Below are 18,469 nucleotides of genomic sequence, written 5' to 3'. Positions count from 1 at the left end.
TCAATTCTTTGCTGGGCTGGTCAGAAGGGGGAAACCCCTCCATAATCAGAGTGTCCTGCTGGGGCCTGGCCACACCCCCCGCATCAGCTCAGCACTCTAGAAGGAAAGGGAGGGCTGCTCTGGCACCCCCTGGCCTCTAGCCTGAGCCACTGCAAGCATGTGCCCGCATTTCTGGGATGTCTGTACGGTTACCAACTGATTTAGTCTAGCCAGGTTAGATTAACCTGTGAAGACTGAACCAGTTCAGGCTCAGACTTTTTGAATGTCTGCCCCTAGCCTCTGACAGCAGTTAGGCCCTTGGAACAGGCTACCTCAAGAAATTATGGAATCTGCATCCCTGGACATTTTCAAGGGCAGATTAGGCAGACACTTGACTGGGATAGTTTAGTCAGGGATGATCCTGCCTTAAGTAGAGACTGAACTATATGACCTCACGAGGTCCCTTCTGGCCCTATTTTCTTATGGTCCTACTATGATGCAATCTTTGGTCCCAGGAGAGTATAATTCTAGGTGCAGGAGTATAATTCCATAGAGAAGCCTGCTTGTTTCGTTTCCTTAATTTGTAAGTTTATTATTATTAAGGGCATACACAGATTTAACAATTGTACTGATATCAAAAGATATCAATAAAAGCAGTTAAAATGAACTTGTTAAATCCGCATGATTCCATGTATGCGTAGCAAAACCACTCTAACTTTAACCCTGCTTCATTCAGGATCAAAATTAGATTAAATTTAGCTCACCTGTATTGCTACACAATCACACAGACCTAACAGTGAGATATTAACAGCTGCTGTGCACTTCTGAGCAGCAGCTCCCTACCTTTTGAAAAGTGGCTACAATGTAGATTTGTCCATACCCTAAAGCATCTTAGATTTTTCTGTAACAGCTGGATTAAAGGACACTTCTTTAAAAATAATTATATTCTGGCCAAAGTTCAGTCTGAGAGATTATAGATTTCATAGACATTAGGGCTGGAAGGGACCTCGGAAGATCATCGAGTCCAGCCCCCCGCCCAAAGGGCAGGACGTCAGCTGGGGTCATAGGATCCCAGCAAGATAAGCATCCAGTTTCATCTTGAAGGTGTTCAATGAAGGCGCTTGAACAACCTCCGGCGGCAGGCTGTTCCAGACCTTGGGGGCTCGGACAGTAAAGAAATTCTTCCTTATGTCCAGCCTGAAACGATCTTGTAGTAGTTTGTGACCATTCGTCCTCGTCATCCCTTGGGGCGCTCTGGTGAACAAACGTTCCCCTAGATACTGGTGATCACCCCTGATAAACTTGTAGGTGGCCATCAGATCACCCCTGAGCCTGCGCTTTTCCAGGCTAAAGAGCCCCAGGGCTCTCAGTCTGTCATCGTAGGGTCTGCTTCCCTGACCCCTGATCATGCGCGTGGCTCTTCTCTGGACTCTCTCAAGCTTCTCCACATCCTTTTTGAACTGTGGAGCCCAAAACTGGACACAGTACTCCAGCTGCGGCCTCACTAAGGCCGAGTACAGGGGGAGAATGACGTCCCGGGATTTGCTTGAGAAGCATCTATGGATGCAAGCCAGCGTTTTGGTCGCTTTACTAGCCGCAGCATCGCATTGCAGGCTCATGTTCATCTTGTGGTCAATGATGACCCCCAAGTCTCTTTCTTCCATAGTGCTAACCAACATAGCACTGCCGAGCCTATAAGGATGCTGTGGGTTTTTTTTCCCCAAGGTGGAGAACCTTGCATTTATCGGCGTTGAACACCATCAGATTCTCATCCGCCCACTTGCTGAGCCTGTCCAGGTCAGCCTGGATCACCCGCCTGTCTTCTGGCATGGATGCTTTGCCCCAAAGTTTGGTGTCATCGGCGAACTTGGCCGGTCCGCTTCTGACTCCAGTGTCCACATCGTTAATGAAGATGTTGAACAGTATGGGTCCAAGGACAGAGCCCTGGGGGACCCCACTGGTCACAGGACACCACGATGAGTGACTTCCATCAATTACTACCTTCTGGGTCCGACCCCGGAGCCAATTTTCCGGCCAGTGGATCGTGGGGGACCCAAGGCGACAATTGGCCAGTTTCTCCAAAAGACGATCATGGGACACCAGATCGAAGGCTTTTTTGAAGTCAAGATATATGACATCAATCTCTTCTCCCTTGTCCAGGTGATAGGTCACCTGGTCGTAGAAGGAAATGAGATTGGTCAAGCAAGACCTACCCGCAACAAACCCGTGCTGGCTATCCCTTAAGATGTTGGCGTCAGCCAGTCCATTAAGGATGGCCTCCTTAATAAACTTTTCTAAGATCTTCCCCGGGATAGAAGTCAGGCTGATGGGCCTATAGTTAGCTGGATCCACTTTCCTCCCTTTCTTGAAGATAGGCACCACGTTGGCCTTCTTCCAGTCTTCGGGCACTACACCAGAGCACCAAGAGTTTTCAAGATCCGCGCTAGAGGCTGGGCTATGATGCTCGCCAGCTCCTTGAGTACCCTGGGGTGAAGACTGTCAGGGCCGGCTGACTTGAAGGTATCCAGCTTCTCAAGATGTTCCTTCACAAAGTCAGCATTAATGGAGGGCAGGGGATCACCCTCACCCGGACTTCCCGGCCCTGTAGCGGGCACAGGCGTCCCATGGGGCTGATGAAAGACCGACGCAAAGTACCTATTTAATAGGTTGGCTTTTTCCTGGGCGTCAGTTGTCAGTTGCCCCATCTGGTTCAGCAGGGGTCCAACGTTGCCCCTGCTTTTCCTCCGGCTCCCCACATATCTGAAAAAGGACTTTTTATTGTCCTTGATGCTCAAAGCTAGCTGGAGTTCAGTTGCAGCCTTGGCTTTCCTGGTCTGCTCCCTACAGGACCGGACCAGTGCAGAATAATCCTCCTTGGAGGTGACTCCCATCCTCCATCCTTTGTAGGCCTTTCTTTTTAGCCTCAGGAGGTCTGCTAGGTCCCTGGAGAGCCAGGGGGGCTGCTGTGCCCTCTTGCTGCCTTTCCTCCGAGATGGAATAGACTTAGTTTGTGCATTGAGGATCGCTCCCTTGAGGAGCAACCACTCTTCTTGAACTCCCCTCTCCCTGCGGTCACAGTCCCTTAGGGCCTCACTGACAAGCCTCCTGAGCTTGTCAAAGTCGGCTTTCCTGAAGTCAAGGACTTGCATGTTGCTGACCGACTTGCCAGTTTTTCGGCGGATGGTGAAGGTGATCAGCTCGTGGTCGCTGTCACCCAGCTTCCCATCGATCACTAGGTCGCCGACTAGGTCCTCCCCAGTAGCCAGCACCAGGTCGAGCAGCGCTTTGCCTCTCGTTGGCCCATAGACTTCTTGAGTCAGGTAGAGGTCATCCACGCACGAGAGGAAGCTCTGCGACCGCTCAGATTTTGCTGAGTGATCCTCCCACGAGATGTCTGGGTAATTGAAGTCACCCATGACAACCATGGTCCTGGAGCAAGCTGCCTCAGCCAGTTCCTGGGCAAACTCCTGGTCTAGCTCAGGACTTTGGGTGGGAGGTCTGTAATAGACTCCCACCATTGTGTCCCCTGTGCCGTGTTCCCCACGGATTTTAACCCAGAGGGTCTCCAGCCGTTCACCCTGGTCGCCAATATCGGCTTGCAGGGACGCGTAGCTTTCCTTAACATAGAGAGCTACACCCCCACCCCTTTTCTCTACACGATCCCTCCTGTACAGGGTATAGCCATCTATCCCCGTGGTCCAGTCATGTGTGGAGTCCCACCAGGTCTCCGTGATCTCTATGACATCGTAATTGTTTGCACTGAGCAGGAGGATGAGCTCCTCCTGCTTATTCCCCAAGCTCCTGGCATTTGTGTACAGGCAGGCAAGCACCCCCTGGGGGGCTCCTTCCTTGCCCACAGATTTTACCAGGGCTGGGGCTGGGGCGGGCTCCCTTGAGTGCCATGATCCGCTGGCTTTGCAAGGATTGTTCAGCGGGCCAGCAGTGGCGGTCGTCCCCCCCGTCCCCCAGCGGGCTTAGTTTAAAGCCCGGTGGAGCAGGTCAGCCAGTCTGGCTGAGAAGAGCCTCCTCCCTAGGGGAGAGAGGTGGAGACCATCTCTTCCCAGCAGCTCGCTGCCTCTCTCGCCAAAGAGCGGGCTGTGGTCATGAAAGCCAAAGCCTTCCTGACGACACCTGAGGTCTAATTTTATTTTCCTATTGTAACTTCAACTACATTTGGCACATACTTATAACTCTGCCCTGCACTGTTGTGGACTGATGATATATGGTATCAAATACTTGCTATCCCGCACCACAGAATTTTTCCCCACCAGCATGCTCAAATTTTTTCCTATAGCAGTTTGCAGAAATAGTTAGTAAGTCATATAAATATTTTGAGCTCCATTTAACACAAATACAGTTATAAATGAACAACTCTTATGATTACTCCAAAGTTACTCTCTCAAGTAATTCAAATGAAGGCTCGACTATAACTGATTAAAAGAAAACAAAGAAATTAGCTAAATGTATAAAACCATAACTGCTGAAGGGCTTTAGTGTCTTTACTTCAATATCTCTGATCATATCCAAATAAGAAAGGATACAAAATCCTATGGGATTTCAAACTAAAACCAAAACAAAGACTGATATAAACATGGTGGTATTTGATAAACATGGAATGGCAGTGACAGGTCACTGAATATGATGACAATTAATAGCCTCCTGTGAAAATAGCTGTGTAGGCCAAAAAATAGTACTGTTAGTACTTTCATCCTTACACAGTACCCAAGAACAGTCTCTCTCCAAGGCTGTGGACACACAATACTCTAGCAACCATTTTAAAAGAGAAAAGGGGAGTGTCCATCAGCTGGTATGTTGCAACTGTCATTTGTGAATATGCTCATAATAGTCATAAGCGAGTTAAACTGTAGTATCTTTAAACCTAAACAAAAACACAGACAAGTCGCAGACAGACATAACACTTGAACCTTATTAAATGTTGTTTAAGCTGCATGTGTCTAGACATACAAGCCAATTTATACACCACAAAACTCTGAGGGCCCCAGACCACCCAGCTTTTGGGAACCCAGAATCAGGGGTCTAGACAGCCCCTTCCCCTCCTACCTAGGCACTCTCAATCAGGCACTCTGGGCTGGGTAATCTGAAGCACCCCCTGGTGGTGGTTCAACAGCACTGCAATACCTAAAATGTTACTGTTCTACTTGGAATCCATGGCAGGGTATTTGCAGATGCTTCTAAAACAGGATAGCTGTGAACTGGTTCCCAATCAATGACATACTTGGAATGGTTTGACTGTTATGTTTGTCCACACCCTCCAAGTTAGAAAAGTTCTTCTACACTTATGCTGCTATAGTAACAGAGACATGGTGCAGTTACAATGGAGTATTCTATCAGTATTATTTGATACTGGTATAACGGTTACATCTGTCCATGCCCTAATAGGCGAAGTCCTTCACAGCTGAAAACAGAAGTAGAAACCTATTTTTGAACAGTATTCCTGGTGTGGTAATGAAATAAACTACATACTTGCTGTGTGTCAAGCTCTACCTGTACATACAATCAATTAAGGAAAATGTATTTGGTTTTAAAATTTAAGGGAATGAAAGTAGCTAGAATAAATAATAAACATTTTATGGAATTCAATACCTCAATCCATGTGTAACTTAATATTATACACTCTGAAAAAATGAAGTGCAAAAAACATGCAATCATTATCAACAGACAAAAAAACCAAGAGAGGCATGCAGCAAAACATAAGGAAAAGATTAGGGTGCTAACTGAAATTCAGAAATAGTGAGGAAGCAAACATGCTAAGTATAATGCATAACATAAATATAATGTATACATGGCAATATACAAAAATATCTCTTTCTATAAATGGCAGGTACCCATTGTTTATTTAGGTTCAACTGAATAAGGTTTAAATTTAACAAAAGAAAACAATCTAATTAACAGCAGCAAATAAAAGGGATGACGACAGATGAAATTTCTAGTTCTTTAGCTGAGTTCGTGATTCAATGAATTACCATGGAATAAAATCATTGGTCCAATATCTGACTACCCATAGCCCCTAAAAAACACTATGAATGAAAACTACACTGCTTCCTAATGCTCTCTCTCTTTGGCCCCCTCCTGACATTCTTGTAACGCTAGAAATATTGTAATGCAACAACAACAACAACAACAACAACAAAAATTGAGCGCTGGGGATGGCTAGATGTTCAGAGCCCCTTGGCTAGAGGACAGGAGTTGCTAAAATGGCATGTTTCGCAGGCAGGGGGCTGTTCCACAGCTCTGCAGTGCCCCCAGGTCTTTCGAGGGCTTGCAAACTGGACAGGCTCACTGACAAGCTTGTGAGCTGTTTAAAGTTCTTGGTTCCCAGGGTAAAGGTTGTGTTAGGCTGCCCTGTCACCCTTGCTGCTTGGCCCAATTAGCTCCCATGGCTTGGGGGCTAAGGGGGCTTCCTGGGAGATGAAGACCCCCTTCTGCCCTGAAACTTTTAGGGATCTCTCACCATAGCTGCCAAACCAGGGCTACTCCCAGAAGAATGGGGGGAAACCAATAATTTCAACAATTCTGTAGAAGTCAACAGTGCTGTAAAATTATGGCTGGTTTGTTTTATTAAGACTATTACTATCTTGAGAGTTAAACACTAAAGTCTAATTAAACAGTTGAGACAGCCTGGTAAACAACTAGCTACGAAAAAGTAATGCCTGTATAATATAATACAGTTTATTTTTAATTAAAGAAGAGTACACTTAAGAAAAAAAACTCTTCAGTTGGCAATTATAGACATTTAACTAGAAGCCAAGCTTGCTTTCTTGTTACTAAAAAAAATGTCTATTTACCAAAATATGGAGAGCATTGGCTCTAACGATTTTGTTTTTGGAAAGCTTTGCAAACTTCTGAGATAGGTTTGAGACACAGTGGTAGGCCTGACTTCAATATTCTTTGCATTTCAGTGCTCAGATAATCAGAATAGAGGTAGCTTATTATGTTATGCATTTATTACTTCAGACAACTGTTCAGTCAAGACCTGTCTTTCCTATCCCTAACCTTGCACAAGGTTTGAGTTTGGTATTTCCTCCTTAACTACTGAATTGCCAATATTTGTTGATTCTTCTTCATTGCACTGAAGTGTAAAAAAAAAAAAAAAGTCAGATTACTTCCCAAAGGTATGAAAAAAAAACATGCGAGAGGCACAGCCAGTATAAATCCAGTTATCCCAAGTTTAATTTTTAAGACTTATTCAATGGACTACGTGCTTACAGATTAATCCAAAAAAACCCAAAATCTAAAGTAGTACCTATGGCATAAAATACAGATTACAGCATATCAAGCAGTCAGAATTTTTGGCATGTAATACAATTACAAGAGAGCAACCTAGGTGGATTTGCTACTTGTTAAACTACACTAGCCAGCAATTCACTAGGAAGCAAGCATTAAACATGTTTCAGCTGCCACCTTTTGTTCTCAGTGCAACGTGGTAGATAACCACTATATGAAAAGGATCTAGAAAATGTCTAGCTTCCAAACTAGCTACCAAAGTTTCTGTCAGAGATGTTATGTTGTCATGTATTCTATTCTGAAGCACGCTTTCATTTGACTACAGAATAAAATGGATTCACTCCATCAAAAAAGTAGAATGGACATATGAAACAGCCTTCCATCAATGCAAGTCACTCCATGCCAGTGTAAAGTTAGTTAACCTTCAAAGTTAGGAGAAACTATGGGCTATTGTAGTAAATTACACCTCTGTACAAATCTTGCATTCAACTCCACCGGTCAGTTTAATCTCTTAGGTAGCCCTTTGCTCCTCCACTACCTAATGGTCAGACACTGTAAACAGCACCTACTCCAGGCAGCTAGCACTTATATGCCTACTTTTTGACACAGAATAATACACTATGGAGTTAAAAACCACACCACTATATCATTTTGTCTTTGGTAAATTACAACTGGGCTATTAGTTATTCTTTCTATGAAACGTACTATATTTTCAAGGCACATGCATAATAACACAGATTAAATCTACTGAATCATGATTAAGTATTTTCAAGCTATGTAACTAAATCCTAAGGCAAACAGACATCAGTGTAGATAAACCAAAAACAAACTGGTAATATAAAGATGTTAAAATTAAAGTTTAGACATAGCCACATTCCAGTTAGAAAAATGAAAGACCTTTCCCCAGAATTAACCACACACCACTTTGCCTTATTTCCTTACTAACCATGTGTTATTAATCCACTGAATTTCCACTCTGACCATAAAAGGGCTCAACTCTGCATGCAACATATTCCAAAACATTGTTGTTCATTAATTTGCAATTCATTTAAAATAAAAAAACCCAATGTATAGATAGACAGAGTAAGGTGATCCTCAGAACTAGCTCATGTAATTCTGGGGTATGGTAAAGGTAATGACCATAGTTGTAAATAACCAGACAAAACCTTTTCTGTTAAGTAGAATGCAATACTACCTTTAACTTTGAAACTGTAATACGGGAAAAGCCTTACTAATGTGTGTATAATAGAAAATGAATCGGACAATACTTAAAGATGTATTGTATTTTGATAAGTGTATCGGAATTATGTTGCAACTATGCATAGATTGAATCCTTCTAATATTTCAGAGTAAAATAGAAACCCCTACCCAGAAAAAATAAATAGGAAAGTACATATCATGTAAATTAAAGAATGAAAATTCGAATTATCTTGATATTTGCTTAAAATTATTGTGGCCCAATATATTTAGTGCAGAAAGCAGCCCAAAGAATTATCAGTTAGCATACAGAATAAATTAATAACTAACTGTTTGGTTAGCATTGCACAGAATAAGGCACTGGATTAGGAACAAAGCAGAATTTTTCTAGTTCCTACCTATGTCATTGGCTACCATCTTGGAAAACTTTCTGCTTTTGGTCTTCACTGTAAATAATATTTTAATACAAAAGGTCAATCTAAGTGTATGAAAGGATGAAATGAACAAAAGAAATAATGTTGATTAAATGAAAATACTGTACCCTTTTCTATAAAATTATTCATTTTTTGATCATCATCAGAATTGTTTGGAGAACCCGAACCTATACGAGTGAAGACAGAAAGTAATGGACATGCAAAATACACATTCACAAAGCAAGAAACATACAACACATTTTGACAGAAACAGTATACATTTTAGTATATAGTTATAGTTTATTACATAAATTGGGAGTGTTTGTGCATGTGGGATTGGGGGGGGGGGGGGGCGCTTTAATTAGAGTAGCTCTGAGAGCCACCCTAATTAAAAGTGCCTGGAGCATCACGAGTATCAGTGTCCCCGTGCTGAAAAATGTCAGCGGGGGTGCTTTAACTAAAGCTTGAACACCGTTTTCCACAGCAGGGATGCTGATACACATGACGCTAGAGTCCGCTGAAGCATGGTAAATACCATGCTCCAGCAGACTCAATTAATCATAATTACAGCGCATCGTAGCTGCCTCACTGCCTGTGTATAGGCACGCTGTAGTTTCAAAGTAACCTTAAGCAGCTCTAGGCATATACTTTACAGGATTCCAAAGCCAGCACTAACTGTAATTCCTAGGTACTCCAGTCACAAACTGTTTCTATCTTACCCAACTTTAAAATTCCCAACCTTACCTTTTCTATTAATTTCTTTCTCTTTGACTTTTAATGCCAGTACCATTATTTTATATATCTTTTTTTCAAAGAGTAACTCATATACAAAAAATAAAGACTTTCTACTAATGCAAATTAATTTTTAGAAACCATCTGGAAAAGCCAACTTGTAAAACTTTATCCAATTCTAGCTAAAACTTACCCTTCCTTCTTGTTATTTTTATCTTCTCCCCCCCGCCCACCCCCATCTAGTATATTGGATGTTGCATGCTACTACTTTGGTCCCTCTCAAGCAGAATAAAAGTTGTTGGATTTTTTTTTCTAAATACAGATGACTCCTTTTCAGACTGGAAAGAAAGATGAAAGAAAAAAGGTTAAATGAAGTGGCTCAATGTATATGCATTTTAGATTTCAAATTTAAATAGAAAGCTGAGCAGTGTTTTCTTTTTCCTTCCTCTATAAAATCTTTGAAAATTAGTGGTAAAATAAAAAAAAAAAAAATAAAAAAAAAATCACCCAATTTCTTTTCTTCTCCCTCTCATTCCCTATTTCTTCCCTTCCTTGTTTACAAGTTTTCCATCTTTAGGAAAGATAATCATTGTATTTATGGCCATTGTGATAACTGAATATAGGGATTTAGTTTTGTTTTGCTTTTACCTGATGCCTGTGAGTTCTACTTTAGGACTAGTCATCACTACCTTATTAGCTCAAATGGGGATTTGAATTTTGCCCCTAGCCTGACTCCCATAGAGTTCCATAAACAGAAAGTTCTAACTTAACTTTTAATGTAAATTATTCCAATTTGTCCTCCTAAATATGACTTTATTAATTTCAGATCTGCAGTCTGATGATGTAGATTAATGATCAGTACAGTCTGAACAACTGTTAAAGATAATAATTGCCGTTTCATAAATTAAAACTTACTGCCTTTATAAAAGCCAAAACACAAAAATATCCTTTCTGAATTTACCACACTTTGTTTTGGAATGCAGTTATCAAGATAATAAAGATAAAAATGTTTTTCTTAACAGTGGAGGAAGGGTTTTCTATCTATGGCAACTCCCCTCTATGGAATGTATTACATGGGTCCAGAGTGCAATTTGCTGACTTTCTTCTCTTCCAGGCTTACAACAAGGACTCTAGGGACCAAGAATGCAAGCAAGCCCAAAGGTGGCCACTATTCTTTATACGCTGCTGTACAGAAGCTCATTTAAAGATTATGGTTTATGTGGATGTTCTCAACAAGTCTCCCTAAAAAAACCCATGAACAAAACCAAACTAAACAGTTATAAAATCAAGTCTGAGCTCTTATCTCACCTAACAGCTTTTGTGCAATGAGTACAATAACAAACCCTACTAAGAATTTGGCAGAAGCAGGGGTGGGCGAAATATGACCTCCAGCCCAGATCCAGCCTGCCAACAGATTCAATACGGCCTGTGGGTGATCGGCCGTGGACTCATTGGATCTGGCCAGTGAAAGTCTGGCAGCTCTGGCCACTATGTGGGGTTGGGGCAGGTTAGGCAGGACTGCTTCTGCCCAGCAGCACCAGCCCTTGACATGGCAGCCTTGGTTGTGGACCTGGGTGGGGCATCTGCAACAGCAGGTGGGCAGCAGTGTCAGCTGTGACACTGCTGGCAGGTTCTGCATCACACAACCAGAACCTGCTGGCTGCACCCACAGCTGACGCTGATGCCTACCCATCACAGCAGAAGTTCCCGTCTAGGTCTACAGCTGATCTTTGGCTCCTGGTGAACTACAGCTCTGACTGGGCTCTGGAGGGAGGAGGGGAGAGAGAGAGGGAGAAGTGGATGGTGGCCCTCAACAGGTCCCCAAAACTCATTAAGTGGCCCTCCAGCCAAAATAATTGCCCACCCCGGGTTAAAGCAACAGAGGAAGTGACAGTGACAGCTATTTCTAGATACTATTTTGAAAATTCAGCTTAATGCTATATATATAGGTATCTATATATTCACAGTGAGTACACTCTCAAAGACATGCAGGATCAAGACCCTAATTAGTAAATATGAATTAAATCCTCAAGGCATCACTGCAGTTTTTCCTTTAGAAAATGTCAGCTTGAGTTAATGGAAAAGTGGACTTATTTGGAATAGGAAGCTTCTATTTGGAAACCTGACAATTTCTGGAGAGCTCTGATCTTGAAGAAAATTGTCAGCTAACATTATAATGAGAAATGGCAGTAAACGTATTTTACAGAATTCAGCCAAGAATAGCGTTCACCCGTCTACACACATTCCCCCACCCCAATTAGGATTTTGCCATTTTAGCGTAAGGTATTTTATTATGCAAAATCCCAAGAAATCCCAACAGAAAACCTAAGGGTGTATCAGGTGGAACTAGCAATCTGCACAGAAATGGAAACCATATTTATTGGAGTAGTCACAGTCCATAAATGTGTTGTATTATCAGCATCTCAGGAGCTCCGCTATGTAATCACCAATTAAGATCACTTTTCCTCACTGCAGCCACTATATATGTGCAGGTTAGTAAGTATATAAAATTAAACAGGAAAAACACTCACAAACTATACTGTAGCATGAGAATGTTGCTTTCTTCACAGCTTGATAGACACCATGCACGCCCAAGCTAAGAATATCTTTGCCTGTGAGCTTTGTCCCTGAAGCATAAATATTTGTAACTTATACATGTCACTTGACTCATCGTTACTAGATACCAGGTTACCACTTCCAAGTCAAACAAATTGGTTTTGATTTAAAACCAGGATTCTGGAATACTTAATTAAATCTTTATTAGCAAATTGAACAAATGTGGTGAAACAAGAAAAAGTTACCATAGATTGATTCTATACAGTTACTTGGCAAGCAGCTAACTCACAACTAGCACATAGCTCTCAATAATTTTTGAAATATTTGGAAAAATAATTACCTGAAGTAGGTGACTTACAGCGATCCTCTGGCACTGCTGTCCCTTCATTAATATCACAAAGACCAGCTGAAAAATACAAAAAAAAATCCTTAAGGTAAAATTCAATTGCTGATACGACTGCTATTCCCACCTTTCCCAAGACAGAATAGCAATGAGTTTCCCAGTCTCTATTATATCCTAAGGAAGTGTTTCTTCCACTTGCCTCAGATAAGGGAACTAGTTTTAGTACAAAATTTTTTTTTTTTTTTTTTTAAGTAACTAAAAGTAAGAGGCTTACCTCTTTTACTAACTGTGCTAAAGTAGATTAAAAAAATCAGTACTACCTCTCAAACATTTTTACTTTAATACAAAGCACAAATGTAATCAGTAAAAGTAATAGCTTGAAATATTATACAAAAAACACCCCGTCCTCAGTTTCATACAATCACAACAAATTGTTTATTTTTATATGCTAGAGGCCCCTGTTATATGTTTAAATTAAAGCTGGATAGAAACCAGTTATAGAGTTGTTATGTTTTTAAGCATTAACTTTATAGCCGATCGGCTCTTTTTAAAGCTGGACTGTCATTTTTACTGTGTGATAACTACTTTGCACATGTAGTTGTTCTAAATTTATTGTGCACTTAACCAGTTAATTAAGTAATATATGTAATGTGTAGCAGGAAGCCCCAGATATTACCATATTTTCTTGAATATAACAGCCCAGAATAAAATACACACCTGTTTTTGAAAAGCAGAATAAAAGGAAAAATGATATTTTCTTATAGTAAGTAGCAATGGCAGCAGGTAGGAAGCCAAGTGTGCTTACTGCCCTGCTTCCTCTGCAGATTTTACTTTCAGTTTTGCCCAGTAAGCAGCATGAACTAATATTGACTGTAATTTCCAGCAGCTGGTTAGGGAAAAGGTATGCATGTATGCAAGAAAATACAGCACTAAACAATACATACAGTAAAAAAAAAATAAAAGAAACAATATGACTTTGCTAACTGAAAGGAATAAGAAAGTACAAATAAAAAGTAGGATTAAACTAAGATTTTTTTGCTTAAGAAATTCCATAAAAATACTCCAGGACTAACATTAATGAGTAATGTGTATTTTTGAAAAATAATTTCTGCTTTCCTATTTTTTTGTAGGGAGAACCTTTCCCTTGCAACCATAGTTAGATGATATTGCAGTGGTTCTCAATCTTGTTAGGACTCAAGGCACCCCTTGGAACATGCCAGTTCTTAAGATTTCTCTAATTTTTTAACTAAAGATAAGTCATGGTACCCCTCTGTTGAAAAGAATTCATAAAGCTATAGCAGATAAGAATGTTTTTTAAACTATGGATTCCTATTTGAAATATCTGGGTTTATCTTGTAAATTGTATTTGAACATCTAACAGTGCTAATACTGCATAGCACCCCCATGGCACTTAAAAGGATCTTGTGATACCCTGGTTGAGAATCACTGCAATTACTGAAACACTATAAATCAAACTTTCAGCAAAACTCATCAATAAACTTCCTTTAAAGAACTGATATATGTGCCATATGGTTTAGTTTTTAGGAGCCATGAAATGATTTCCTTTCCCAATCACTGTCGTGTACCAACCTTCAATATTATACCACTGTAAATCACATCATAAGACCATATAGTTACAGGATTTAACTGCTGCAGGGATTATACTTTAATTGAAGTTACTAATTGCTCTAAATGTGGAAATAATGAACAATTAGATCCAAAATGGGTAGTACCATTTTGGATCCAATATCCTCAATGAGATGCAATATGGAAGTTAAACAGCAACTTAAATAAGGGCTTCAAATGGGGATACAAATGGAGTTCTTAAATAAAAAGTTTCAACTAATATTTTAAACACTATTAACTTATTCTTAGATTTAAAAAGCTGATTTTCCTTTGGACCAGTTATGATCTATCATACCAATTCAAATATCATGCCTGTACACATGAAACACCTATAAGCCTTTAGAAAGGTACACACATGCAAGGAACTTGATTTCCAACATACTGCAATCCATAGCTGATAAGGAGAAAAGCTAAGTTGCATCTAGCAAGGGATGCGAAGGGTAACAAGAAGGGTTTCTACAAGTATGTCAGTAACAAGAGGAGGATCAGGGAAAGTGTGGGTCCCTGAGTGGGGGAGACAACCTTGTGACAGAGGATGCAGAAAAGGCTCAAGTGCCTATTTTGCCTCAGTCTACACAGGCAAGGTCAGCTCCCAGACTACTGCACCAGGCAGCACAGTATGGGGAGGAGGTGACCTCAGTGGTGAAAGAACAGGTTAGGGACTACTTAGAAAAGCTGAACGTGTACAAGTCCATGGGGGTGGATGGGATGCACCCAAGATGCTGAGGGAGTTGGCTGATGAGATTACAGAGCCTGGCCATCATCTTTGAAAACTCATGACTATCAGAAGAGGTCCCAGATGATTGGAAAAGGGCAAATACAGTGCCCATATTTAAGAAAGGGAAAAAGAAGGAACTAGGGTACTACAGCTGTGTCAGCCTCACCCTAGTCCCTGGCAAAGTCATGAATCAGATCCTCAAGGAATCAATTTCTAAGCACCTGGAGGAAAAAAAAGGTGATTAGGAACAGTCAGCATGGATTCACCATGCCTGATCAACCTGATTGCCTTCTATGATGAGGCAATGCCTGGTTTTGTGGATGTGGGGAGACCAGTAGATGTGGTGTACCTTGATTTTAGCAAGGCTTTTGACATACTCTCCCACAACATTCTCGCAGGCAAGCTATGAATCGACTGTAAAGTGAATAGAAAACTGGCTGGACCATCAGGCTCAGAGAGTAATAATCAATGGCTCAAAATCTAGCTGGCAGCTGGTATCAAGTGGAGCGCCCCAGGGGTCACTCCTGGGACCAGTTTTGCTCAATGTCTTTATCAACGACCTGGAAGATGGAATGAAGTGCACCCTCAGCAAGTTCGAAGATGACACCAAGCTGGGGGGAGTAGCAGATACACTGGAGGGTAGGGCTAGGAGGGTGACATAGACAAATTGGGGGATTGGGCCAAAAGGAATTTCATGAGGTTCAACAAGGAAAAGAGCTTAGTCTTGCACTTAGGACAGAACAATCCCATGCACCAGTACAGGCTGGGGGTTGACTGGCTGGGCAGCAGCTCTGCAGAAGAGGATCTGGAGGTTACAGTGGGCAATAAGCTGAATATGAGCCAGAAGTGTGCCTTTGTTGCCAAGAAGGCTAACAGCATACTGGGCTGCATTGGTAGGCGTGTTGCCAGTAGGTCAAGGGTAGTGATTATTCCCCTCTATTCTGCACTGGTGAGGCCACACGTGGAGTACTGTATTCAGTTCTGGGCACCCCACTACAGAAAGGATGTGGACAAATTGGAAAGAGTCCAGTGGAGGGCAACAAAAATGGTTCGGGGGCTGGGGCACATGATTTATGAGGAAAGACTAAGGGAACTGGGCTTATTTAGTCTAGAAAAGAGGAGACTGTGAGGGGACTTAAGAGTAGCTTTCCACTACCTGAAGGGGGGGGTTGAAAAAGGATGGAGCTAGACTGTGCTCAGTGGTGGCAGGTGACAGAGCAAGGGTCTTAAGTTGCAGCAAAAGAAGTTTAGGTTAGATATTAGGAAGATTTTTTTCACTAGGAGGGTAGTAAAACACTGGAATAGGTTACCTAGAGAGGTCATGGAATCTCCATCCTTGGAAGTTTTCAAGACCTGGCTAGACAGCTTTGGCTGGGATAATCTAGTTTTAGATGGTCCTGCATTAAGCAGAGAGTTGGACTAGATGACCTCCTGAGGTCCTTTCCAACTCTCATTTTCTATGATTTTATGACCAAAAACATCGAGGGAATTGAAGAAGCTGTCACATTTGTGGCTGGTAAACAGAAATAATTATTTTGCCCATTTACGCTTACGCCAAAGATCTAATGCCTATTAAAAATTGGGGAACTGGTTTTTAAACATGAGAATATTCTAGTCAGGACAAGTATTCAACTTCTGTTCTTTGATATCAAGTGAAGTTATACCAGGCATTCAGAAGCAGAACAATATCACTGGGATACAAGTATTACATGGGACAGAGAAATGGATCCTAAGGCTCTTAAGACATCCGAAGTGTTTAGTTCCTTCTTCCCAGGCTCTGAATGAAATTCAGACTAAAATATATAAGACGTAAACAAGGTTCCCTCTAAGGTGTGCGCATGCGCAGCCGCTCACAACTAAAAGTGTGGTCGCGCACAGCCTTTTCAAGGCCGTGCACCGGGAGAGGAGCTGAAGGTCAGCTCCTAGGCGAGGTGGGGGTGGGAGCCTGGCGCGGGCTCCACTGGCTCCAGGGAAGTGCTCTGCTCCCCTGCATTAGGGCCGGGAAGTGGAGCACTTCCCCGGAGCTGGAGGAGCCTGCGCCAGACTCCATCCCTGCCTCTGGCCCCCAGCCTCCAACCCCCTTCAGTAAGTGTCGCACACTGGACTGAGGCGGTGCACTCATGGACCGCTACTCCTTAGAGGGAACATTGGAGGTAAACTGGTTAAAACACAATTTTAATATCACTTTGGGGATAAATTTAGAAAGAGATCTCAACACTGTCTTTGTGGAATGTTTTATAAAACGTGATCGGTCATTAGAAGTTCAATTTTTTTTTTTTTTTTTTTTACCTTACTGGGTCAAAAGAATACACAACAAAGAACATCTTAAAAATGAAGGGATATAGTGAGCATTCTGGAATTAACCAGAAAGGCAAATCTATTACATTTAAAAGGCTTAAGTGGATGCTAGGAATATCCTATGTACGAACTGTAATCATGTTGGTATGTAATACTGGTTCAGGAATTTGGGATCCAAAAAATGACTGAGCAGGTGGATGCTCATTTTTTCTTCAAGCAGGATCTTGACAGAACTGAATGAAAGGCCAGAATGTTTTAAACAGACGATACAATCAAGGATCTTTGGCATAGGAATCCTTGAGTATGGACATATGTACATTTGGTATCACTTCAAAAGGGCAGCAGCTGTTAGGTTCTAATTGTTACATATAGACAAGTCCGGAACGATAAAAACTGGATGAAACACTTAAATAAAGTTGCAGTGGTCTTGTTATATTTGTATTGTTTTTGGCTTGTCTGCACTTAACAATTAGAAGATACCAGATGCTGTCCCTTCTGGAACTGCTCCAAATGTATTTTTATCCATATCCTCAGCAGGACAAAATTATGTTTAGCTGTCCAGACCCAGAATCTTATCCATTTGGAAGAATAAGTCCTGTTTGTGGAAGGCTTCCTGTTTTGTGGAAGGATCTTTGGTATTTAGAACAAATGAGTTGTTGATGGCACTCAAACAGCTAATATCCTCAGTCAGATGCAGTATGGAAGTGGAAAGACAAGCTGGAAAGGCCTATTAACTGAAGTTATCCCAGCCACCATGAAGTTATTGGAGTCTGTGAGGTTTGATCCAACTGACTCTGAATATCACTATGGGGATCAAAAGGTTTAAAAGGAAGATGTAAATGAGATCTTTGCATGGTATAAAGTAAAATGTCTTGCCATTATCCTGGGTACATATCCTCATGGAACACAAGACAACAGAATTCATGTCATCATTGGTAGCAAATATGGTTTAAGATTTCCACACTGCTTGAGACATTGGTTTGACCACGGACCTCAAAAGCAACCTCCCGTTGCTGTCAATGGATTTTCTGCTTGGGAAATCTGTTTGATTGTCCCTGACTTCTAAGAGGTGACTCACATAGGATGTCAAGAGTTTTGGAGATTAGTGGTAGAGAATACCTCTCTTTAAACGTTTGGCATATAACCATGAGGTTAAAGTATTCTAGGATACAGAGTGAGATACATGACTCATTATCATCTGAAACCTTGTAGTAATAAATTGACATTAGCTGGGTTTGTAATAGGGGGGCAGTGCGGCATGGCATGACTGGGGGAGCCAGGGTAACCCTAGGGTCACATGTGAGCATGGTGCGGTACAGTGCAGTGGAAGGGGGACATCTACACAGCTTGTGGCTGAGCAGG

At 41.6% G+C, this 18,469-nt stretch overlaps 1 protein-coding gene across 5 annotated transcripts in view; it reads right to left on the bottom strand.

The window, feature by feature from the left end:
• The window catches only part of STXBP5 (syntaxin binding protein 5), a 215,377-nt gene that overhangs the window by 36,096 nt on the left and 160,812 nt on the right, over positions 1-18,469 (bottom strand). Inside the window, exons 19-22 of one of the 5 annotated variants that reach the window (XM_019488355.2) lie at positions 12,463-12,528; positions 12,098-12,193; positions 8,963-9,022; positions 8,820-8,867 (exon numbers count right to left, since the gene is read on the bottom strand). In XM_019488355.2, coding sequence (XP_019343900.1) covers positions 8,820-8,867; positions 8,963-9,022; positions 12,098-12,193; positions 12,463-12,528 — 270 coding nt within the window. The remainder of the gene's footprint in view (positions 1-8,819; positions 8,868-8,962; positions 9,023-12,097; positions 12,194-12,462; positions 12,529-18,469) is intronic. The other 4 variants (XM_019488356.2, XM_014605540.3, XM_019488357.2 and 1 more) reach the window with 4 other exon arrangements.

This window comes from Alligator mississippiensis, chromosome 1 (assembly GCF_030867095.1).
Source record: "Alligator mississippiensis isolate rAllMis1 chromosome 1, rAllMis1, whole genome shotgun sequence".
NCBI lineage: Eukaryota > Metazoa > Chordata > Crocodylia > Alligatoridae > Alligator > Alligator mississippiensis.
Note: the sequence above shows the minus strand (reverse complement) of the source record. Positions and strands in the feature narration are given on the sequence as shown.